This window comes from Panthera pardus, unplaced genomic scaffold (genome assembly GCF_024362965.1).
Source record: "Panthera pardus isolate Hobbes unplaced genomic scaffold, ASM2436296v1 HiC_scaffold_16, whole genome shotgun sequence".
NCBI classification, from domain to species: Eukaryota; Metazoa; Chordata; class Mammalia; order Carnivora; family Felidae; genus Panthera; species Panthera pardus.
Genome location: NW_026526721.1, coordinates 144,655,759 through 144,682,279, shown reverse-complemented (window position 1 = coordinate 144,682,279; position 26,521 = coordinate 144,655,759). Strand labels below are relative to the sequence as shown.

General features: G+C 37.3%; 1 protein-coding gene across 8 annotated transcripts in view; it reads right to left on the bottom strand.

The window, feature by feature from the left end:
* Positions 1-26,521, bottom strand: part of RBMS3 (RNA binding motif single stranded interacting protein 3) — a 1,319,689-nt gene that overhangs the window by 151,351 nt on the left and 1,141,817 nt on the right. For all 8 annotated transcript variants that reach the window (XM_053903895.1, XM_053903896.1, XM_053903894.1 and 5 more), the window contains exon 10: positions 2,300-2,406. In XM_053903895.1, the coding sequence (XP_053759870.1) occupies positions 2,300-2,406 (107 nt within the window). The remainder of the gene's footprint in view (positions 1-2,299; positions 2,407-26,521) is intronic.

The following is a 26,521-nucleotide window of genomic DNA, read 5'->3' as shown; positions in this document are numbered from 1 at the left end:
ACCAATTTCAGAAGTGTTAAAATGTGGAAAAACAACAACAAAAACATGGGTCTTGGAAACAATGAAATACGGTAATTAAAATTTCCTGGTATATAAAAGTTCACTGAATATTGCTTACATAGGAATGAACTACATTACGTCAAACTTTACCAACCATGCTAATACAATTTAGCAAGTATAATGCAAGCAGAAATAGAAGCAAATATATCTATATACATCTATATCCATATCTGTATCTATATCATCTATATGTATATAAAATGATAGGGACAAAAAGTTATCCAACATCCTTAGAGTATCTACACCTAAAACCACAATCGAGGTGTAAACATTAATATGCTTATCTCAAAACCAAAATATGTGATAAGCATATTTTTAGTGCATGCCCTTTCTTTTCCTAAGTTCTTTCTTCTGAATGTATCTACATACTTGGAATACATTTTTATTGGTCACAGGTAAATTTAATTAAGCTCCTTTGATTTTCACAGTTCAACATCAAAAGGTATAACTCTTAAAAAGCAGCTTTTGACAACAGAGATTAGGGATATATGTTTAAAACCTACAAGTAAATTACAAGATGCTCTGGTTGCTAACGTTGACACCACAACGCTTCTGTGGCAATAGCACACTTGGTCTTTACCAAGATCTAAACCCAAAGCTCTAGATTCGTCTACAGTAGCAAAGTGGCAGCTCGCAGTCTACATTTCTTTTATGTTGACTGGCTTGATCTTGAGAAATGTGTAAGAGGGGGGTGTCTTGCTGCATGCAACTGGCATCTATTTTGTGGATGCAATAAGACAGGACCTTACGGAGACAGGAACTGAGCTTTCGGTCATCCCAGCTTATCTGACTGACCGTCGAGGCTTCTTGCTTATGGTCTGCGATCCTGAAATCTCTCTCATCAGTGGGCGTTAGATTCAATAAAAATTTAAAAGATCAAATGAGTCGTTGTAGACTACAGATGTTTGGTATGGGATGGATGTCATAATGAATACTATCAGAAATCAGCTGTCTTCTGGGGACGATGGAGCTAACTGCTGATCACTAACCCAACCCTAAAAACACAAGGGTCATTCCCTTTCCTCTTCCTTTTTTGAACATAACACAGGCTGCCTTTCTAAAGTTGGTCACAGGTATTGTGAAACTGTTTCAAGATATTGAAACTCTTTCCTTTTTCATTAGTTTCAGGTGTTTGATGATGATTCTCTTTTTCATGTCTTAAAATAAAGAGTTATAGATTATACAATACTTGAACACAATTTATACTTTAAGAGGGGTTTTGAGACCTGTGTGGAAAAACTCAAAACACACCACAGTCTTAGTAAAAAAAAAAAATGGCTAAACGTTTTGCTGAGGAAAACCCCACTCTCTTTTCCTTCAGTCCCAGTACTGAAAGTGTAAAATGCTGCATCAAGTGGGATGGCTCCTAAATGAGAAATAGATGAAGTGGGTGCTTTGAATAGAAATACAAAATAAAGCTCTTCTGTTGAAAGTATGGCCTTGGTACAAAATAGCATTTATTCAAGTCATTCAAAAAACTCCATTCCTTTTCACAGAGAATAAAACACTTCTTAGAAGCCCAGATACCTTTTCCTTGTCTTCTTACAGCAAAAATAAGCAAAAGGAATTCATTCTCAAGTGTCACTGGATGCTTACGCTTGCTTTTCTCCTGTTTTGTGTTAAGAGGGTAAGTGGATCATTAACTGTTAAATGCCTTTCTTTTTGTTGTGAAAAACAAAACCCTGTGTATATCAACTTTTCGTTCAATTTAAAATGTTATTTCAATATAAAAAAATGAAAATGTCATATCTTATGTTGATATATACTTATGTAAAATACGTATCAACACATTTATGAGCATATGGAAAAATATATAAAACACATATATGTGCAATGGTAGATCCCAATAAAATAAATCGAAATTTTTAGTTTTTTCCAAGTACATAAACATTCAACGCTCATTACTGATTTCACTGAAAATATTTTTTAGGTACTATACGATTATGGATCAACTCTTTGTGGATAAGTCTTTCAGCGAGTATGTATCAGGTTAAGGTTTGGTGAAAGACAGAGGACTTATTGTAGTACAGAACTGAGGTCAATTTTGAATTCCTACATTCCTCCTCAAGTAATTTTATCCTGAGCACATTAATATAGGCCTACTCATTTGCCCTCTTCGAAGCGATTTGGTTTTCTACGAGACCTGATTTCATCAGGGCCCCAAATGTCTGTCTTGCCGCCATTTTGAGGAAAGCATGGGGCTATATTACTGAGCAAAAGTCAGTCAGTACTCACTCACCTCTCCTTCCCTGGGCCAAGGCCTTCCATTCTGGGTGTATTTGCTTTGATTCTGTCGCTTCTTTTGTCCTCCATCAGCGAATTTGCACAGTAAAGGCTCACTAGGGGCTGGAAAGATAAGAAACCAATTCTACATTAGCAAATCCCCCTTAAAAACAAGTGATTATTTGAATCACAGTAGTGCTTTGTAATGCGTATCTTTGAAGTTGTCTTGCTTCTGGAGAGATATTTGGCCCCCTTTTAGTCTCTATTATGTTGGCTGTTATTCTATCTAACTGGGCTTCGAAAGAGCACTGGCAGACCATAAAAGAAAACAAAAAATATTGTTGAAAAAATAATCAGTTGAAGCAGAAAGTGAACTTGCCTTAGAAGTAAAGAGGCGAATGTCAACTCCTTCCAGTTATGTTAATGCTAAAAACCAGACAACGGGTCCAAAATGGAGTCACTTATGTGAAGTTTCATGTCACCAGACCAAAACCTAACCTAATTAAAGTTTTGGCTCTTCCAGAAATGGAAGTTTAAACCAGTCAGTCAGGAGTCACCTGATCAGCACTGTTGAGGTTAATTTACCTGATAGATCCCGGGCCATCCTCTGTAGAAAAGTGACTTTGCCATAACCAATCCATTTTTTTTGCCAATACTTTTGTTCACACTCCCTTCTGCCTATAGAAGCCTCCAATTTGCACAGCTCCTCAGAGTTCCTTTCTACCTGCCTGATGGGATGCTGCCTGATCCATGAATCCTTGAATAAAGCCAATAAGAGCTTTAAAATGTATGTCTCATTTTGCTTTTTAACATTAGAAACTTATTCATAACCAGTATTTGTGTGAAGATAAATATTTCTCCTCAAAGTTGCCATGTTTTCACAGTAGAAACTGTAGGATTCTATTTTGGAAAAAGATCCTTAGGAGTTTCCTTCTAAAATGGGAGCTATTTTGCTAATTGCAACCAAATTAGTTTTTTTCTCATTAATCCCTGCAATTTCAAAAAGGCTAGAAGTTGATTGTCCGTTGAACCTCTTTCACTCCAATTTCCCAGTGAAAACTAGTCAGTGTCTCAGGGAGAACAATTACTTAAATATTAAATGAGCCCACATGATAAAATCTAGACAAAGGATATGGCCCTAACAAATGAATCCCGGCCTGGGGGGAAATGTGGTGATCCTTGGTGACTTAAGTAAACTTATTTGACAATTTTATAAAACACAACAGGAAGAAACTTATTCTTTGAGAATTCATGTTCTCTCCACATCCTTACTTGACTAGAAAAATTGCTGATTATTAGCACAAATATTTTTAAAACTGAATGAATAAAATAAATCCATATTGCCCTAAAAAACGTGGCCAATGCATTAACATGGCTGGGAGGATTTTTGTTGTTGTTTCTTCATTTGCTTGGATAAACCATATACTAATTTGTAAGTTTACAGTCTGAAAACTAAAATGGACCTTTCCTCTTCCAACCCACTGGGAAAATGTGTTCTTCTAAAATGTAATTGTTTAATGTTTGAAGGGGAGCAGAATATACCGTCCAAAAAATATGCCTCTTTGGCATAAGGATTAGCTCAGGCTGATTATTTTTAAGAAACAGCAGATAGAGGAAAAGCTCTGAAAACTGACTAGAAGTTACCCTTTTTTAAGAGATGTTTACATTTATAAGGGAAATCTCCATTTGTAACAGTGTCTCCCTCTTTGTATCTGGAAGAAAAGAGTATTCTAGATCTCAAGAAACTTATCAGTGGAGAAGCGAGGCCTTAAATCCGTGTAACAACCTTACCCTTGTTTACTGTGCTTTTTCTGGTAACCTCCCATTACTGGTCTCATTACCCCTTCCCCAACATCTTTTGTCTTTAGCTAAAGATGATATTTAAGATGGTGACTTGGACCATTTCAGAGAGTTACAAGGTTTTCCTGGATATCTCCATGCAAGAGATATACAAGTTATTAAAATTCTATTTGTTTTTCTCCTGTTAATATTAACATGTCTTTATTATGGGGGGGTCCCAGTCAAGAACCTAGAAAAGTAGAAGGAAAATTATTTTTCTTCCCCTGCATTATGCTAATTCTTGATCTCTCCTTGTATTCTTGCCTTTGACAATGTAGTGTCATCGAGTCGTCTGACTCTTGGTCTGACCCCATGTGAATTTCTCTAGACAATGAAATGTTAGCAAATGAGACACAAGCAGAGGATTGAAATGTTTTTAAGCATTGAGGTTTGCTTCTTTTACTTTTCTGCATAGCTACGTGAATATGCCCAGCCTGGTCTGCTGCAGGATGAGGTACGACTGTAGATGAGTCATCCCTACCATCAGAGCCAAAGCCAAAGTAGATCATCCAATGACCACCACCCGGACATGTGCGTAAGCTCATCTAAAATCAGCAGACGTACACAGATAACATGCAGGTGACCACAGAAAAATGTATAAACCCAGGTGAGGTCAGTAAGGCCATCCCACAAATATGTAAGCGAAATAAATCTTTACTGTTTCCTGTCACTAAAATTTTGCAATTGATATGTTATAATCTTTCTTTTTTAAATTTTTTTTAACGTTTATTTATTTTTGAGACAGAGAGAGACAAAGCATGAATGGGGGAGGGTCAGAGAGAGGGAGACACAGAATCTGGAACAGGCTCCAGGCTCTGAGCTGTCAGCACAGAGCCTGACACGGGGCTCAAACTCACAGACCGCGAGATCATGACCTGAGCCGAAGTCGGCCGCCCAACCGACTGAGCCACCCAGGCGCCCCTGATATGTTATAATCTTAATAGATAACTGACACCATTTTCCCCAACATCCATTCCTCCCCATTTCTACTCCACCTAGGTTGCTTGCATTTACTAATCTGGATGAAGCAGAAAAAAAAAAAAAAATTAAGGGATTCACGAGACTTTCAACTGTCTCCAAAATCAATAATGGAAAAAGAAATGAGTGGGTATCTACAAAAAAATATTTGAAAATCCTTTGGCTTTAAGTGGCAGTAGTATTTACTCAATCCTTTAGTTTATTAGCAGCAGAATTCTATTAATCAATATTGAAGAAAATGACTCAAGTAGACAGAAAGTCACAATTGGCCAGGCGAAATGAAAAACAAAATGTTTTGCTTGTCCTACAGAGGAAGCATAGAATACGTAACTCCTCCTGGCTCACAACGCAACCAGTGTCATTCCTCACCAAGCACAAGTGGTTCCCAGCTGTCTGCTTTTAGGAGCCTCCAACATTGGTGACTTCGGTGAAGCTACCAAAATCACACAAAGGAAAGGGTGAGTCCTAAAACTTCTGCAGAAAGTTGCTGCCATCACATTGAAGTATTTAAATTCTTTCTCCAGATGAAGGACTAAAAGACTAAATGCAATAAAAGACCCTAAAATTCTGTGCTAAAGAAAATTTCCTGTGATACTCCAAAAGCATATGTGTATATATATTCATTCCTCACTATAGGGTATTTTTTCTTTTGTCATTTTAAAATTTCAAGGTATGTTCATCCATTCAAATGGCTGGTCATGCTGACACATGAGTTTATCACTGGCAATACTACAGATTTCTCACAAAAGACAAGTAAGAAATACCTTAAATTTCCTGCTATAAAAATTGTTGATTCTACCTTTTATGGTTCTTGGGATAATAACTTTCATGAGTCATACTTTCTACCATCTGAAGCAGGTTTCTCTTTATCTTCTCCTAAAATGGATTCTTTTAGTGTACATAATATACTGGTTCTAATAGTCTAGAATATGATAACAACTTCTCTTGAGGTCGTTCGTGTTTCTGCTTTAACACTTAGTTTGCGTGCATTTCAGTGTTAGGGGTAGCGGTCTGCTTCCTGGCTTCCTGACTTACCAGCTATAAGACACCAGGCACTTTTTAAATTCTTTGAGGGTAATAATGTTCCCTACCTCAGACAGCTGTGAAGATTAAATAAATTAATGTGTGAAAAGGGCTTAAACTAGTATATGGTACATAAATGACTATTAAATCCACGTTCGCTACAACTCTCACTATTGCTTAGCATCTTCATCAGCCACTGTCCATGCATCAGCTACGAAACCTGGTTACTTGGCAGAGTCTGAGTGTAGAGTGTTTAATCAACTAGGCTTATTGTTCACCAGCTCTGTCCCACTTTTAACTCCTTGGTGGTTTGGCCACAGAACTTGCAACTGACCTCCAAGAACATCGAAAAGATTTGCTCATTGAGAGGATCTGCATTTCCAAAATGGTTCTTGCTGACTGCAGCTTGTCTCTGGATCATCTGGCCACTACAGCCCAGGTTCCTCTCCTGAGTCATCACCGAAGTTTGGTTCCCATTATCCCTTTAACGTGATACAAGTCATGTTCTCTTACGTGTGTTTATATGCAATTGCCTACACTGAATGCTCCCTGTTCCTTTTTCTGTTGTGGTTTTTTTTGTGTTTGTTTGTTTTTACTATTTTTTTGTTATTCATTTGCAGGAGATCTATTGACAGTTTAAATCCATCAAATCTGTATTTTGCTATTAGGATAAATACCATGCTGTTACACACTGTAGGCAAGAAAAAATTTGCTGTCCAGGGGTGCCAGGTGGCTCAGTCAGTTAAACATCTGACTTTTGATTTGGGCTTAGGTCATAATCTCACAGTATATGAGTTTGAGCCCCCGTGTCAGGTTCTGTGCTGACTGTGCAGAGCCTGCTTGGGATTCTCTCTCTCTCTGTGCCCCTCCCACACATGGTTTCTTTCTCTCTCAAAATAAATAAATATACTTTTAAAAAATTAAAAATTAAAAAAAGAAAAATTTGCCACCTCAAAATGTGTCTCTTTGGCATGTATACACACACATATGCATGCACATGCACATACATATTTCAAGATCTTTTTTTGTGAAACCTTGGGAGCTATGGAATTAGCAGGGCAGCATTGGCAGGAAAACAAAAGGCTCTGAACGAATGATTAACCTTAGGATTTCTTCTACCTACTGGCATAAAGAAATTTTACAGAAGGATCCTTGAAAGAAATTTTACCAAGCAACAATATTCTAGCTTGCTGAGGATCAATTATACTTAGAATTTAAGATTCTGGGTTCTAAACCTACCTTGAAGATTTTCATTATTGAAAAGAGAACTTTCAAAACAATATGTATATTTTTTATCTTAGAGAGAGAGAATGGGGGGGGGGGGTAGGAAGAGACTGAGCGTGTGTGAATGGAGATGAGTAGAGGGAAAGCAGAGAATCTGAAGCAGGCTCCATGACCAGCACAGAGCCTGACCTGGGGATCGACCTTCCGAAACGTGAGGTCATGACCTGAGCCAAAATCAAGAGTCAGAGGCATAACCGACTGAGCCACCCAGGGGCCCCAAAACAATTATTTTTAACACTGAGGAAAATTTCAAAAGCTATAGGATAAGACTTTACCTTTCAACTTAGATGTCTTTGTGAGTTGTGTTTTACAGTGTCTCAGAGGCTTCAAATCTTAGCCACCCTGATATTTGAGGATCTTCATAAGCTGTTTCATTATGGATGTTAGTAATGACCTATTTATGTTTCTTGACATTGTGAAGTTGAAACATCTGCTATTACTTTATTGATTTGAAGGGGATTATGATGGGAAAGCAGACAGGGTCCCAAGTTTATTAAATGAATTAAAAAAGTAAAATCCCAGAAATAAATTTTCAAATGTGTCATTAAAAAAGGATGAAATAGCCCTAATATTATCCTTGAATTTAGTTTCCCAGGGAGGTGGTGGGAGTGGATTTCACTGAGAGTGTAAGAGAAAATACTGAATTAGATGAATTAAGATCATTTTCTGGGGCACCTGGGTAACACAGTCAGTTGAGGGTCTGACTCTTGATTTTGGCTGAGGTCATGATCCCAGGGTCCTGGGATTGAGCCCTGAATTGGGTCCCTGCTGAGCATGGAGCCTGCTTAAGATTCTTTCCCTCTCCCTCTGATCCCCTCCTCTCCTCCTGAGCAGACACAAGCTCCTTCTCTCTCTCTCAAGCTCACTCTCTCAGGAAAAAAAAAAAAAAAAAAAAAAAAAAAAAAAAAAGATTTATATTATCATCTAGTTCTTGGTGATTTCTAAATACCTGCAAGATAAAATCCAAACTCCTCTACTAGAAGAGAAGAATTTATACCCTTGATCTTATCTTTTGCTAGACTCCTCCCACTCCTGTGGTTTAAAGTTCCCTCACCTCTGAATGCCTTTCCCCCTGCCTGGAATTTCCTTTCCCAGTTTCCCAAATACACACCCTCCATCTGGCAAACTACTAATCAACCTTTAGAATGTAGCTCCTATGTCAAGTTCTGCAGAAAGCCTTCTGTGACTCTACCTCATCTCAATTCAGAGAGAAATTACCTACTGCTTACTTGGCAGGCTTTCATAAATTGAATGTGGTTTCTGTTTGTGTTAAGTCTTTTAACAGTAATAATTAATTTCCAGGCTTGAGGTTGAAAGGGGTTATAGCAAAGGTTGGGGGGAAGTTTCTACATGCATATGTGTGTGCATGCACGCACGTATGTATACTGTTGACAGCATTTTGCACATAGGTACACATAATACTTGAAAGTGATGCTACTCAAAGTGTGGTCCAAGTACCAGCAGCAATGGGATCAGTACTTGAGAGCTTGTTAGAAATGCAGATTCTTTGACCCTTCCCAAGACCCACTGAATCAAAATCTGCATTTGAACCAGATCCCCAGGTGATTCCTCTGCATACTCCAGTTTGGGAAGCAGTGATTTGATCTGGACTGACTTTGTAAGGAAGAAGGAATGCGTCTTAAATGTTAAACATGAATCCTTTGATTAATGAGATGACTTCAGTAGCACAGATATATTATTTATTTCTATATACAATTTCCTTATTGCGCTAAATACAATTTATTTCTATATACAATTTCCTTATTGCGCTATTATACTACCAATTAATTTTGTTTAGTCTCTTTTCACAGTAGTTAAAATACAGACTAAATGAAGAAGAGGCCTTTGTGGAAGTGAGAGGCAGTTATAAGCCACAGATTGTAATGTGCTAGAAGACATTATGGTCTATCATGAAAATGGGGAGTATTTAAAATATAATTATAACAATGCATGGCGATAAAGTTGCACAGTAATTATGAAGGAGTAATTACTGTTTGTTTGCTTAGTGGAGTATTTCTAGTCATCCAAAGTTTGTATTAAACATGAAACAACCAATGCATAAACCGATAAGATAATCTTATGGGGCTTACAGGATTTGCTGTTTTAAGCAAACAAACAAAAACAACACCACATATTTTGTCTAACAAAATTAATATAAAAGTTCTGTGATTTTTATCTGAAACTTAACATACTTGATTCTTCTCTTCCCTTGTGGTTTGATAGCCTTCTTGAACGTTATGCTTGGATTCCTTTTTATTTTTTTATGTATTACAGGCTTTTGATTTGTGGCTACCGTTAGGTTCATATATAATATCTTATGCATGTAGTAGTCTATATTAAGTAGTCTGTATCAAGCTTAAGCTTGAACCCATTCTAAAGGCACTAAGTTTTTACTTCTGACACCCACGTTTTAGGTATATGATGTCTTACTTTACAGCCTTTTATTTTGTGACTCATTTGACTCATTTTTGTAGATATAATTGATTTTTCTGTTTTTGTGCTTTAACCTCCATACTGGTTTTATAAATGATTAATCTACTACTTTTATTATATGTTTTCATTTACCTGTGAAATTCTTTCCTTTCACAATGTTCTTATTCCTGATTATGGCCTTTTTCCCCCACCAATTTCCCTTTTAAGTTTCTTGTAAGGCTGGTTTAGTGGTGAAATGTACGTGAAACATTATCCGGAATAGATCACAAGTTAGGCCACAAAACAAGTCTGAAAAAATTGAAAAAGGCTGAAATTATATCATGCAACCTTTTTGACCACAATAGTGTGAAAGTAGAAATCAATCACAAGAAAAAGTCTGGAAGAACAAATACATGGAGGCTAAACAGCATGCTACTAAACAATGAATGGTCAACAAAGAAGAAATGAAGACAATTTAAAAATGCATGGAGAGAAATACAAATAAACACACATACAATGGTCTAAGATCCTTGGGACTCAGCAAAAGTGGTTCTAAGAGAGAAGTTTATAGCAATACAGGTCTACCTCAAGAAGCAAGAGAAAGTTCAAATAAACATACTAATCTTACACCGGTGCTAGTAAAGGAAGTACAAATAAAACGCAAAGCCAGTAGAAGGAAGGAAACGATAAAGATGAGGGCAGCAATAAATGATACAGAGACCAAAAAACCAATAGAACAGAACAGTGAAACCAGGAGCTGGGGAAAAAAAAACAAATAATGAAAGCTTATCAAGCCTTCATTTTTACGATTCACTAAGAATGTTTTCTAACATCATATTTTACAAGTAGATATTGATATACCTTGTAGCTTCTATATACCAATAGTAGAATTCCTGTTGCCCCTTCGAGAAATGAACATTTTCAATTTTTAGCATTCAATTTATTTCAACTCTTCAGGTATTTATATTGGATTGTGGTGATGGTTTCTTAAAATCTCTCTTGTTACCATAGCTCACAGGTCTGGTGGTTTAAATATTAAATCTAAAAATTCCTCACTCAGATAAATTATAAATTTTACTTCAGGAAAAATAAAAAGGAAGGGTAGGAGGAGCTGAGTAGAAAAGAAGCTAATGACAAGAGAAGCAATTTTTGGAGGTAAGCTTACAAAATCTCGGATTGAGTGGGAGAATGAGATAAAATAACCAAAAAAAAAAAAAAAGAAGAATTCTATAACTAAGTTAAAGTTTAAAATTTAACTCTAGGAATTTTTTTAATTGGTGGACATGGATTTGTTTCCAATAAAAAAACTTACTTCTGTGATATTCAGATTGACTTGTACATTAAAAAGCTGTTTCATGCTAAAGAATTCAAAAATGATACCAATTGGAGAAGGTTGAACTTAGAAACATTTTTATCAAATTCATTCATTAAAAAAAAACAAAACCAAAAACCAAAACAAAACACAACCTCAAATCTATTCAGCATCCATATGTGTAGCAATACCTTCGACTTTGCCCTGACAAAGTAGTCACAATCTAGAGGGGAAGAAAGACAAGAAAAGGAAACTTCTAGCAGCTTGCAGTGGAGACTATAATAGGAATATGGATAGGTTATTTTGAAAGCATAAAGTAGATATCACTCTCTAGCACTATAGAATGTCCTCTAGCTGAGAAATCACATCCAATACCCCACCGTTTCACATGTCACATGCATGCCCCCCCCCCCCCAAGGCTGATTGCCAGATCATGAATGAGCACATGGAAGACTAACACCAGGTGTTATCTAGTCTGGCTAAAAACAGGCTTTTATTAAATGTCTAGTGAATGAAAATATGAATGAATGAGATGGACACAATGATAGGATTTAGCTGAAATACTTTTAGAACCCGTGGACCATATAGACCCTAAGTTGTAACATGGCAGCCTGACAACAATAAATATGAACTCTTTACAGCATTTGCCTTAACTCTCCACAACCCTTAAGCTTCCTGCTATCTTATACCTGAGCAGCAACCCTCATTTCCTTCCAGGTGGCAAAAAGCATGATTAGTCTGTAATGATTTGGAATAAAGAATAATGATGTAAAAATGATAGATATAAGTGTGTTTCTAAACAGCTCTATGTTAAAACCCATGTCCTTATCTTTCATGACTAATTCCAAAATACTTGCTGCAATATCCAGGAAAGTTTCACGAAAAATGTCCTCTGATTTGCCTGCAAAAGATTTGTCACTTTCTCTTCCACATAGGCCCTATACATGATAGACTTTCTATATATGTAGGTATGTATCTATATTTCTATACGTATTTATATACATCTATATCATCATTCTAGATGTAGAGTGAGCAATACCAAATTTAAACTACAATTTACATGGCAAACACTACTTCAAGTTTACAACACATAATTATTATATTTTGGAGTTAGAAAGCTTTAGACCTATGGCAGTGTGGGCTATTTGGTTACATTTCCTTTTGACTTCTAACATCTTGTTTACCATTTAATTATGTTTTGTGTACTATAGTAAGTTAATTGTAGTTATTTGGGTAGTTCTTTTTTTTTTAACTGGAGAGTTCTTAGTTGCAATAAACTTTTATCCTGGAAGGCATATACATGTATACACATGTACGTATATACATATATATGTGTATATACATATATACGTATATGTATACATATATATACATATACGTATATATGTGTGTATATACGTATATGTATACATATATATACATATACGTATATATGTGTGTATATACGTATATGTATACATATATATACATATACGTATATATGTGTGTATATACGTATATGTATACATATATACGTATATATACATATACGTATATATGTGTGTATATACGTATATGTATACATATATATATACGTATATGTACGTATATATATATATGTATACGTGTGTGTGTATATATATATATACACACACATATATAATATATAGAGAGATAGAGTCTCTGTCAACTGATCTTAAAATTTATTTAATTCAAACCTTTTATTTTACCAATAAGGCAAGTGACAGTTTAATGAATTGTCAGCTAATTTGTGTAGCTGGTGACAAAGTCACACCCAGAATCGTGTTCTCTGGGTTTCTAATCAACCATTCTTCGACTGCTTACTTTCTACCTGCCTTACCATCGGAAGTAAACGGAAATGAGTTTCAGGCAGCCTTGTGATTAACTTCATAATTTGGGGATGGAGCAAAAAGACTGAATATTCATTAGGATATTATTACAGTGGTTCTCTGCCCACAGGCTATAGTTACAACTGAACACTAGGCAACCAAGAAGATCTCCTAAGATGATTTATACTGCCATTTTAATGGCAGTTTGTTTTTAACAGAATAAACAAATCACATGGGTTATATTTACAAGTGTCAGACACATCTTTCTACTATCATTTAGGCCAAAATGAGCACAGAAATAGAAACCCAAGGATGGAAATACATAAAAAGTTCATAAATCTTCAATAAAGTGTGATTTGCAGGTACATTCCCAATTTTACCTTTCAGTAATGGATTAATGCTTATATTTAGTTTCAAATATAATTCTCTACTATGCACAATGGCCGTACAGAAACGGGAAATGCCCCATGGTGATAATAAAAGCAGAGAATCACTGTTTGCCTAGATATAAGATAGAGAAAATCACTTTTTGATAGGCTATATTATGGCCTAAGTAATTATTTCAAGCTCACCTCTCTGTTTTAAGTATTAAAATACCATCTTTTTCTGTGTTTGTAACAATTCTCTGATAATCCTTTTCATATAGGAAGGGATTATTTTTAGGAGAAAAACCAAACCCCATAAGGGCGATAAATTAAATGAGAAAGTTAATGTCTCATGTAGATGTGACACAGATTATACACTGAATGTTAAATTTGGTTCATTTTATAAGGAATATGACTAAAACATTATCTGTGCTGAATGAACACGATGTTTTGACACCAAGAAAGTAAAAAGGATCAGCACTTCCAAAAAAGCATCAACTTGCTTACCTACAACTGACTTACATACCCAACTACCGATTGGGGGGGAACCTCTATGCTGGCAGGCAAACCATTAAGGGAAAGGTTTCTGAGATAAAGAGTCTTTCAAAATAAGAGAATCTTGGGGCGCCTGGGTGGCTCAGTCGGTTAAGCGTCCAACTTCGGCTCAGGCCATGATCTCACAGTTTGTTGGGTTCGAGCCCCACGTCGGGCTCCGTGCTGACAGCTCAGAGCCTGGAGCCTGCTTCAGATTCTGTGTCTCCCACTCCCTCTGCCCCTCCCCTGCTCTGACTCTCTCTGACTTTTAATAATAAATAAACATTAAAAAAAAAATAAAAATAAGAGAATCTTATGTATTGTCCAAGATGGGCCATATCTGGTCTTGCTCCTATTTCCATACTTCGACAGTCCTACACTTGACTCTGCATACTGTATATAATATTATTATATACTCAGTGTAATATGGCACTTTTGGAAAGAGGTACAAAGAAGGAAAAAATACAGCTATAATCTTATGGTGCAGATACCTCTTTGATATTTAAAATGAATAAACACGTAAATAGAAGAAACATTATAAAGTAGTAAATTCAAACTGTACAAAGCTTAAAAATAAAAAAGCTCAAGACCGGGGCGCCTGGGTGGCTCAGTCGGTTGGGCCTCCCACTTCGGCTCCGGTCATGATCTCGCGGTTCGTGAGTTCGGGCCCTGCGTCAGGCTCTGTGCTGACAGCTCAGAGCCTGGAGCCTGTTTCAGATTCTGTGTCTCCCTCTCTCTCTGACCCTCCCCCGTTCATGCTCTGTCTCTCTCTGTCTCAAAAATAAATAAACATTAAAAATATTAAAAAAAAAAAAGCTCAAGACCTCTTCCCAACTCCCCTACTCCTTTTTTGTTAACAATAATTTCTTCCAGGAAAATGCATAAATATATATTTATTAATCCACTTGTCTAGCTCTGGCTTTTTTGTTTGTTTGTTTTTGTTTTGTTTTCCAATTCCAAAGAGGGCACTATTGCTCAGTGTGTTGGTTTTATTGTTTGTGTACCTTGCGTATGAAGAGTTTTCCATATTAGCACATATAACCCTTGTGAAATGCTTCTCAGTATTATAACATAATTATCATGCACCATAACTTATAAATGTCCATCAATAGGGAACCCACTAAATCTCATTAAATTTCCACAATGCATGTCCATGCTCTTTCCACTATTTAAAAAAAATTTTTTTTAATGTTTATTTATTTTTGAGACAGAGAGAGACAGAGCATGAATGGGGGAGGGTCAGAGAGAGAGGGAGACACAGAATCCGAAGCAGGCTCCAGGCTCTGAGCTGTCAGCACAGAGCCCAAAGCGAAGCTCAAACTCACGGACCGTGAGATCATGACCTGAGCCAAAGTCGGACGCTTAACTGACTGAGCCACCCAGGAGCCCCATGCTCTTTCCATTATTATGAGAATTTGATTTGATGGAAGTCAAGAGCTGGGTCCTTTGCTTAGAATCCACCCTAGTGGTCTCACAAATAGTCTGAGGATAATACACATTTCATTATCTGTTGATAAAATTATTAAATAAATGCAGACAGACAAAATAACTTTTTAAGCTTCCTGACATTAATAAAATTTTAAAGGATTGGAGAGTGAGGGCACAACCTTTTTCTCTTTTAAGAGAGCATAGAGTCCCAAAATTTTCATATTTAAGTAAAACCAGCCTGCCTACTGGAAAAAAAATAAAAAATAAAACAAACAAACAAACAAACAAAGAATTCCAAGTCCTAATCCCAGGTGTAATTCCAATTTCTTGTAGAACTCAGGACAACTGCCCTAGGAAAAAACAAATGGAAGGAGAAAGGTAGGGAAGAATCTGATAATGAAAACCATCAGGATTCTTCCTTGTAATCACTTAAGGTCCCCCAACCAAGGAAGGAAAGGCTTATGCACCCACAAACTGAACTCCAACTCAGGTCAAGAAAATATATCTCAATTTCCCACATGCTGTTCCTAAGCATATATTTCCGGTGCTAGAGACAGAGAGAATTCCCAAATGCAATGAACTGCATTAGTAGAAATAAATATAATCCAGTTTCAAAGTGAAAGCTGTATGTTACACTGTAGGTATCAGTTAACAAGGCTGGAGGCATCAGCTGGGAAGAAAACCTCACCTTCAGTAGGTGAAGGATTTATAAGGGCAATGGCTTGAGACTGAGCTGTTTCTAAGGAGTCATTCAAGGTATGAAAATTGTGATAATTTGAGGAGTGCTTTCATGACTAAATCACTAATCAATAGTAAATAAATTTAATCCAGATATAAGAAACTGAGTTTTTCAAAAAGGTGTTAAAGACCACAGGTGCTATAAACTTCTATGGATCAGTCAATCTCAGAAGTCATAAAAAAATAAATACACACTGTGGCAACCCCGCCTATGGAGGAGTTTACTGTAAAAACAATGCATACAAATGGTTCTAAAATGGAATATCTGTTTGTTCTTGTTATAGAAACAAACAGATAAAACTGCTTAGGGCAAGACTACCCCAGGGGAAGGTTGGGTAACTGTCCTAAGTTCATTTTTCTTAGATAGGTACCAATTCTTCTACTGGGATTGAAAACTAAAGGTATTTTATATGAACTGCTTACAGATCTTTCTAAAATGCAATCTTTATCATGTCAATTCCCCACAGGTCCACCTACCCAATAAAGTCCAAGCTCTCCAGCACGAAACACCATCCAGCTTCATCACCTAAACACACACATCTCCATTTGCACTCACATCACTGCTCCAAAAAAGGTTGAGACCTTTCACATGCTTCCAGATTTGCTTATGCTGCTCCTTCTGTCTGGATGTGCACTCTTTTCCCACTTTATCACTCTCACAGAAGCTTTCCCGACCTCTTTTCCCATCCCCCAAGTTCCCATAGAGAAAACTTACCACTAATTGTTTAATACATTCATTCAGTTTACTCATTCACCCTTGCCTGAAATTCATTCAAAATGAATTGGAATCAGTGCTACATATCATGTCTTGTGCAAACCATGAAAGATTTAAGCAGTGAAAAAAATGGACACAGTTCTAGCCCTTAATGACTTTTCATTCTGAGGGCAAAGCGCACATTAAGCAAGTAATAAACAAATCACAAGTCAATTCCGATCTCTTCCTTTACGCATTTACCATATAGACATCTCATTTGGCATGTGTAAGACACCTCAGCTTACTCATGTTTATATGTCTTTCTCTACTAATTCTAAGGCCTCTTGGGGGTAGGATTTCTACTTCATTCATCTTTATATTCCAAAAGCATGATGCAATTCCTGGAAGACAGCAGATTACACACAGAGACAATTTTAGTAAGACAATTTTAAAATATTTCTACATAAAGAGAGTCTCTGAATTTCCTGATAATGCATTTAAAATTTTTTTAAACGTTTATTTATTTTGAGAGAGAGAGAGAGAGAGAGAGAGAGAGAGACAGAGCATGAGTTGGGGAGGGGCAGAGAAAGAGGGAGAGACAGAATCTAAAGCAGGCTCTAGGCTCTGAGCTGTCAGCACAGACCCCGACGTGGGTCTTGAACCCACAGACTGCAAGATCGTGACCTGAGCCAAAGTTGGACGCTTAACTGGCTGAGCCACCCAGGCACTCCAAATGATAATGCATTTAATGTTTGATAAGTCTGTAAAGGCTTTCTTTTCTCAAGTAGGCACTGGAAAGCTTTTCCCTATTGCCTAAAGTTCACTACAAATTTGGCTAGTCACTTCTTGGACATACTTTAAGTAATTGCAGTTTGGTAATATGTTCATTTTTACCTAAAGATAATCATAATCAAAGAAGTAAATATTTTGCATTATGCACAGTGTGTATTTGCTGGGCATGATGATTAGGTATAAACATGTAGAAGTCACCAACTAGGAATATATAAAAGATTTCCTGAAAGAGAAAAAGTCATACCTGATAATAGTTTTCACAAACTGAGGACAGGTGAAGGGATTATTCATAGGATCCTTTTGCTGATAATGGCTTTTACTTGTATCTCTCAATTTTACCATTTATTCATTGTAAAATCTTGGAGCAGCTACTTAAAACTTCTGGAACTTACTTATTAATTGTGGCTACCCCTGACTCATGCGATTGCATGACTTCCTGTTCAGCACTTAACCTCAAACCTGGGATATAGTAGCATATAGTAAATATTTGTTGAATCAATAAAAGATTGGGAGTAATTATATGACCATTAGGTAAGACAGGCAGAGGAATAGCTTTCATGAACTAGGAAGCAGACAAAATAAATGGTAGGTGTTATTAATATTGTTGGGGCACACATAAAAAGTGTTACTTTTAGAGCCATTATCCTGGAGATATCCATACCTTTCTTTTGCCCACCGCCCCCCCTCCCTGAAATAGTACAGTCAAGTGAAAATAGACCTGAAACTCTAGAGGCATCACAGTGATGAATTTCAGTAGTGATGAGAGTTCAAAGGTTCTATTTTAGACTTTATAAAACCTAAAGTGGTAAGAAGGAGAGCTTTCTTTTTATATGGATTATGATCTGTTTTACCAGGGTCGAATTGTGAAAGACTTCAATATGCTACATTACGATAAAACACTCTGCTTTGTTTCACTCTTGTAGACAAAGCCCATGAGAGACCCTGTCAAATTTGCCAGAAGATATAAAGGACAAAGTACTACCATTCTTTACTTTTTCCATTTCAGATGCTCTTAAAGACAGTTAGCTAACATGAAGCCAACATCTGTCTTCCTTTCTCTATGAGAATGAAATGAAATAATCCTCTTGCTAGATCTAGGAAATTGCTTCGGACTTGGATTTGGGGTATTGGGCAGATCACACTATAGTGTTGTTTGGCTGATACCCTAGGCCTTCAGAGGAGTAGAGAGGAAGTCTTCTGAAGGGGGCTTCTATCTAGAATCAATCATGTGGCTGTTCACATGGGAATATTCTAAAGCAGAATATTCATATATAAAATCAACCACCTGGTTTCTCAAATGGGAAGCTGGTTCTGAGAAGACTGGTTTTAGATGGTCAGGAGTGGGGAACACTCCATTTTTCCAAATAGGAGAACCGATATATCCGAATATTCTCCCAATTGGCAGATATGAAAGTAAAAAGAAAATAGCAGTTTGAGATTTGATGTAAACTGTAAGTTCTAAAGAACAAATGAATGTTTGTAAAGTGAATTATATGGACGCTAATTTTGAAAGGAAATGTTTTATATCCTTGACATTGTGCTAAATGCTTCAGTGCATTATCACCTCCCCCTTACTTATCATAATTATCACAATCCTGAATGACTTACAGTTTTTTTTTTCTCAACAGTGAGGGAAGAACATTAAGAATATTCATTCATTCAATACTCATTGATTGAGCACGTATGATGTACCAGGCATTATTCTAGATCCTGCAGAATTAGACCAGTGAATAAAATGAAGTCCTTACTGTCACAGAAATTCTACTGTAGTAAAGAGAGACAGCCATCACATAAGATACTTTATAAATATGACTTCATTAGTACAAAGTGCTGAGAAGAAATAGTGAAGGCGATGTAAGGGGCAGCAAGTGACAGGAGAGGGAATGGTATTTTAGATACAGTAATCTGTAAAGGTCTAGACAAAGACCTGAATGAAAGGAAGGAGCAGGCTTTGGAGACATGTGGAAGAATAGTGTTCCAGGAAAAGGGGCAGAAGTACAAATGCCCTAAGGTTAGTGTGTGCATTTGGCTTTTTGGGAGAATGGCAATGAAGTGTGGGGTCCAAGTCAGGAAAGGGGAGGGGGATGGGCGGAAACCTGCGAGCTAGGACCCCTTTTGTGCCAGACAGAGTAAAAGGGGATCTGCCATCATTAGAAGTTAGCAGGATGACAGCAAGGGAGCCTCATGAGAAGCATCTCATGAGATGAAAATCAAGTCTCAAGGTCGAGTTGTCCCTAGTTAAGTGGAGATATTTCCATTGCCAAACCTAAATAGTTGGGTTTTATTTCTTTGGAAATCCCACTATGGAATAAATGTTTTCATTTTTAAATGACAGTGCTGAAGGAGGGGCTATCTAAGACCCTTCACTCTAAGAATCAATGAAAGTCACTCTTATTACATCTGACTCCCAATTCTCTAGAGACAATGGGGAGCAGGATAGAAATTTCCTTTAGTTAGTCTCAAAGGAGAAAAGTAGCAATAATATAATCTCAAAGGAACCAGAGTTACAATGGTACGGAGGATGGGAGTGGAAAGATGAGAAGATAGTTCCTCTGTCGACATTCATTCTTGTACCTTCAGTGAACATTTACTAAGAAAAATGGGTCAAACATTTAATTTGTGAATGACTATGTAGCAATAACAAAGCCAGACTCTTTTATGGTCCAGTCTCTGCATGGAGTCAAGTGCAAAGACCAACAATTAAGAAATATTAAAAAGCAGTTCAAGTCAAGAAAATAGCAAAAAGATCTCATTAACAAGTCCTTTTCTCCCTTTTTTTCCCACTTTTTATGAATATCCCATCTTCCCCAGGACTTTCTCAGTCTTCACAGACTCCTGTCTTTTTGCACTCCCCCCTTCACCTAGATCATCTAGGATCTAATCTTATTTCTTGTCAGTATTGTCCTGAAAGGGAATGTTGCTAGTCTGGCCCAGGTCCTTCCAATCCTTCCAAATTTGCAGCTCTGCCTATGCATTACCTTTATCAGAACAACACAAGACAGATATATAAAATATTGTCTGGGAAGCAAAGGAGGAATAAAGGCTGCAAATAGTCAGGAACTCATATTTTTTTTATCCCCAACATAATTGGTATGTCTAATGCTAATCCCTTCAGTGTCTGAGCTGCAACCTCTAGATCCTTAAATTAAATGGAATTAAGAATTTTTTTATTATGAAATAGGTGGGATTCACTCTAACTTAGCATTATTATTACAATGGTCATCAGTGGAAATGCAGTATAAATTGTTTCCTGTTTAAAATATATAAAAATGTAGGATCTCTGTTGGTTTTGCTCTTTTATTGTTATTGGACTTTCCCCATTTCTTTACTAACAGCACAGTTACATATATACACATATGAATTTGAAAGGGAATTTGCAGCATCACCTGATGAACCCAAAGGCTTTGATAAAACAATCCCTTAAGCCACCTGTTTTTCAATGTGAAATGTACACAAGCATACATTCCTTTACTGGCTGGGGTGAAGGGATTCTAGGAAGTGTGTGTGTGTATGTGTGTGTGTGTGGTGGGTGTGCATGTTTATGTATGAAAGACTATCTAAATAAAGGAAGAGATTGGAGTATATTTCTTATCTATCTCATTCTGTATTAGAGGAAAAAATATTGGACGTCCGTAAAAGGCTGCAAATACATTAGCCATCACAAAGGTATCTTCTGTGATTTTCTGATCAAATAAAAATGGTTCCAATTATACTCCCAGGAGTACATTCCATCACTTGCAATGTGAAATTGAAAAGTGTCCTAGAATTGCAGTATTTCTTTCCCTTAATCACCACTTAGGTTTTAGATTGTTCTCTTACATTCCTAAGCCTGACTTTTCAATGACACGAAACTCCCTAAACTCCCTAAACCATCCCCCTGGCAAAAAACAAACAAACAAAAACAAAAACAAAAAACCAAAAATCCTTCCAAACTGCTCAATCATCCCTATATGCCTATTGTCATTTATTTATTTATTTTCAAAATAACTTCCTTTTATGAAAATTTTCAAACACACACAGCAGTGGAGAGAATAGTATCGTGAATCCCCGTGTTCCCTTCACCCAGTGTCACAGTTACTCATTGTATACCAATATGGTTTTATCTAACATTCCTCCCTCCAGCCCCCATTTTTTGGCCATAGTGGTTTTTTTTTTTGGTTTTTTTTTTTAGCCAATTCACGGAATATATAAAGGCTTTTCCATAAAAGCCCAAGATCATTTTTTTTAGGTCCCTGGACTTTCCTTGGACTTCCTTGTTGGACTTTCTAAGTTCAACACTTGTTGGGGAACCTACCCCTGATCAAAATCTAAATCCCATTAAAACTCTATGCATAATTTTCAAATAAAAGAAAACACAGAATAGATACCTCTGGGCTGCCATTAAATATGAGTTATAACACGGGCACCTGGATGACTCAGATGGTTAAGTGTCCAACTCCGGTTCAGGTCATGATCTCACGGTTCATCAGTTTGAGCCCCTATTTGGGCTCTGGGCTGACAGCTCAGATTCTGGAGCCTCCTTTAGATTCTGTGTCTCCTTCTCACTCTGCCCCTCCCCTGCTTATACTCTGACTCTCTCTCAAAAATAAATAAAGCATTAAAAAATATATATGAGCTATAATAGAGTAAGGCAGCGCTAGAACAATGCCAAATGGCATAGTTCATAAAATCTAAACATTTGAACAAAGCGACTATGGCATATTGGAGAAAGATGCTGTGAATGCATTCTGACGGCTTGTCCATGTGCCCTGACTGCTGTGTAGACCTCACATAGATGTCGTTGGAGGGATGGACTTCTGTGAGCTGTCCTTCTCTCTCTTCTTGAATGATCATCAGCAACTGAGAAACAATACATTTGGCCCCTTCATCACAGACCCAGGGAGACATCAAGGAAAAAGAAACAAGGAGTTGGCTCTAGTCTGTATTGAGAACAGGTGTCCTGGCACTTTACAAAACATGAGGAGGAAAGCCACATCCCACCTTGTGGATTTACAGTGTTTTATTTAAAACACAAAACTAAAGTGGTCCAGATTTATCCCATTTACTGAACTTAACAGAATTACTAGTCTGACTGCTTCCTGAGAAAAAGAATTTTAAATGAGTCACTGACACCTCACTTTACTACCATTATGGAACCGGTCCAAGACTTAATATAGAAAATTGTAGACTTTGGCCCAGGGTAATTTTAATCTCTGCCGATAATAACAGGCCATCAGCTGCCAAAAGCGAGGCCTTGTGTGCTGAGATTGGAACTCTGACCCTGAGATACAAAGTCATAAGTAGTAAGCACAAAGAAAGATTCTGAACTTGCCAGCATTACATATCAATAAAGATGAATCAGACTATTTCTCCACACAGTGTGCATCTTCTACAACATTGTATCTTGATCAGAGAAGGTCCTCCCGCTCAATAGAAACTATTTTATTGGACATGATTGAAAAGATAAAAAGAAGGCTTAATTCATCATCTTACATGGCTTCATCCATTTATCTCTCCCAAACAGGCTTTCCCAAGATTGTGTCAGGTAAGAACTTCCCTGAAATGACAAATGTATTTACCCTATGCTGCTTGTAACCATGCATGTCATACAATATGGCCTCTTGTATCTCTCATTTTTTCCCGGGTATTACATCAGTTGGGCATGGAAGTGGTAAACTACAACACGCTACTTAATTGACTCAAAATTCCAACCTAGGGGGAGAAGAAAACACCTGACATAGTTCTTTTTCAGATAAGAAAGCTATACGAGCCTATTGTAAGTAAATGCTACTCCTGCTTCCTGACTAGTTGATTCATTTGAACCCTGGAAGAATCCTCCATTGAAAAAAAAAAATTCTGTTTCTGACCCTATAGTAAAATTTATTTGTGTGGATCGATAAGTCTATTTTTATAAGTTCTGTCAAATGTTTCCTTAGAGAACACGTAGGAGCTTTCAAAGTAAGCTCTAAACTTTCTCGCAACAGGGCAGGCACAGTAAGGGAAAGATACTGATTCATTCCATTACTGAATTGCATTCATAACAAATTCAGAAATAAATACAATCCTAAATTAATATTGTTACATTATTTGAAAGGGCAAAAGATCTGCATATAAATGAAAGCCAGTCAGACATCTAAGAGGCATATCAAACGTTACAGGTCTAGAATGTCACCCTTCACATCCCTGATTTTCCATGAACAAGTCAGTGTCCTTTCTAAAGCAGAAATCAGGTCGTGTCCCTCTCCTGCTTGAAAACCCCCGCTAGTTTCTCATCAAACTTAGAAAAAAAGAATCAAACTCTTCATAGGCAAATGTCCCTACTTGTCAGTATGGCCTCATTTCTAACCACTCTGACTATTGCCCACTTTGCTTTAGTTACAAGTGAAAGAATCCAGGTAGCTCTTGCTTGGGGACTTCGTACTTACAATTCTGCCAGGAAGGATCTTCCCCCCATATATGTTTGTGCCATTTGAATCTCAGCTGAAATGCTGCTTCTTCAGAGAGGCCACTACTGACCAGAAAAAATGAAATATTCACCAATCTTTACTATAGCTTCCTATTTTAATACATCCATAGGAATTATGATTTGAATTACACAGTTCATTTATATTTGCTTGATTATTGCCTGTTTCCCTCTTCCTTGTCCCAGAATCCAAACTTCATCAAAGTAAAGAACTTGCCTATTCTGTTTGCTGTTTATCCCTAGGCTCGAGCCTATAGTGGACTCTTTCTTCTTCTTCTTTTTTTTAATATAGTGGATTCTTGATAAACACCCACTGAATGAATGATTAATGATTGTATATATCTGCCACAAATGGAAAAACCAATATTTTAGTAGTTTATAAATGCCAGAAAGAATCAAGAAATATTATCACCATTACATTAAAAGCATATATATACAGGTATTTAATTGGTTTTAATTAATTGATAGACAAAACAAAGGGGAAAAATGCATAGTAACAACAAAAGGCAGGACGTACTGCGTGGTGGCCCTTATAACATTTCATTTAGAACTTTTAACAGTTTCATGAGGTGAACCCATTTTACAGTGGAAGAAGCAGAAGTTAAGAGACTTTTTTTTAAGTTTATTTATTTATTGAGAGGAGCAGAGGGGCAGAGAGAGAGAGGGGGGGAGGGAGAGAGAATCCCAAGCAGGCTCCACCCTGCCAGCATGGAGCCTGATGTGGGGCTCGAAACCAGGAACCGTGAGATCATGACCTAAGCTAAAATCAAGAGTCGGATGCTTAACCGACTGAGCCATCTAGATGCCCCTAAGAGAATTTTAAAAGCTTGCCCAAAGTCATAGAGTTAGTAATGGATCCTTAACTATAAACTGTAGTAACTCTAAAATAATTATTATGATGACAATGATGAAATCAAAGGCAATCACTAACATTTGTTGAACTTTTTAAATTATGTGCCAGGCATCTTGCTAAGCATTTTAGATGCTGTAGACCATGTTTCAAATATCCACATTCCCAGGATTTCAACGTTTCCATGTCTCCCTGGCCTATAAACTAATAAACAGTAAGTGACATAGGTCATTTTTGAGCCAAACCTTCAGGGATGGTATGCCTTTCTCATCTTTGATCCTGTGTCATCACATCCTTGGATGTCATGTGTCCCAGAGTCACTCACACTCTCTCAGTGACTGTGTGCAACAGAGCTCCCAACAACCTAACTTTATAAGATTAACAGGGGGGGCGCCTGGGTGGCTCAGTCAGTTAAGCGGCCGACTTCGGCTCAGGTCATGATCTCGCGGTTCGTGAGTTCGAGCCCCGCATCAGGCTCTGTGCTCACAGCTCAGAGCCTGGAGCCTGTTTCGGATTCTGTCTCCCTCTCTCTCTGACCCTCCCCTGCTCATGCTCTGTCTCTCTCTGTCTCAAAAATAAATAAAAAACATTAAAAAAAATAAAAAGAACAGGGGATAACACTTCTTGGGAGTTAAGCCACTATTTGAGAATATATTTAGTAGCACTATATCATACATCCTATCTGGACCAATTCAGATACAATATCTCATTTAATTCCTAAAACACTTCAATGAAGTACAATGATTTACCTTAATTTTCCTGATTGAATAAATAAGTCTCAGTGACAAATAAGTCACTGAAAATCACATAATTAGTGAGTGGATGAAAATGCCAGACTATTTGAATCCCAAGTCTGAACCTTCCAGTGAAGATTATACTCAGACACTTTAGTGGAATTTATTTCTCCAGAGAAATGGTTTAAAAGTACTGAATGGTAGGGGTGCCTGGGTGGCTTAGTCAGGTTAAGCATCTGACTCTTTTTTTTTTTTTAATGTTTTATTATTTATTTTTCAGACAGAGAGATAGAGCATGAGCAGGGGAGGGGCAGAGAGAGAGAGGAAGACACAGAATCCGGAGCAGGCTCCAGGCTCTGAGCTGTCAGCACAGAGCCCACTGTAGGGCTTGAACCCACAAACCGTGAGATCAGGACCTGAACTGATGTCGGGAGCTTAACCGACTGAGTCATCCAGGCACCCCTAGCATCCAGCTCTTGATTGCAGCTCAGGTTCTTGATCTCATAGTTCGTGAGACCGAGCCTGCTTGGGATTCACTGTCTCCCTCTCTCTCCACCCCTCCCCACCCTGTGTGCGCACACACACACACACACACACACACACACACACACACTCTTTCAACTCTCTTTCAAAATAAAGAAATAAACAAACTTAAAATCATTGAATGGTAACATTAATCATATTGCCTTATTCTGCATAACCTCCTAGAAAAAGTTTAGGTTACAAAACAACTAAAAGTACCAAGAAATATGACCAAATTACTCATTGGTTGACAGCAACATTTCATTTCTGTACTCTATGTTCCCTAACATCTTACATACAACCCTCTAATAACTGATTGTGAGGTTTTATTGACTAGCCCCATTTTAATTGCTTTATAATTTTTAACTCCTTCATTGTTCTCCATTTTATCTGAAACCATGGGTTGTGCGAGTCCCCCTGGGAACCAATTCTAGGCAAAGCAATGCAAAGAGTCTTCTCAGC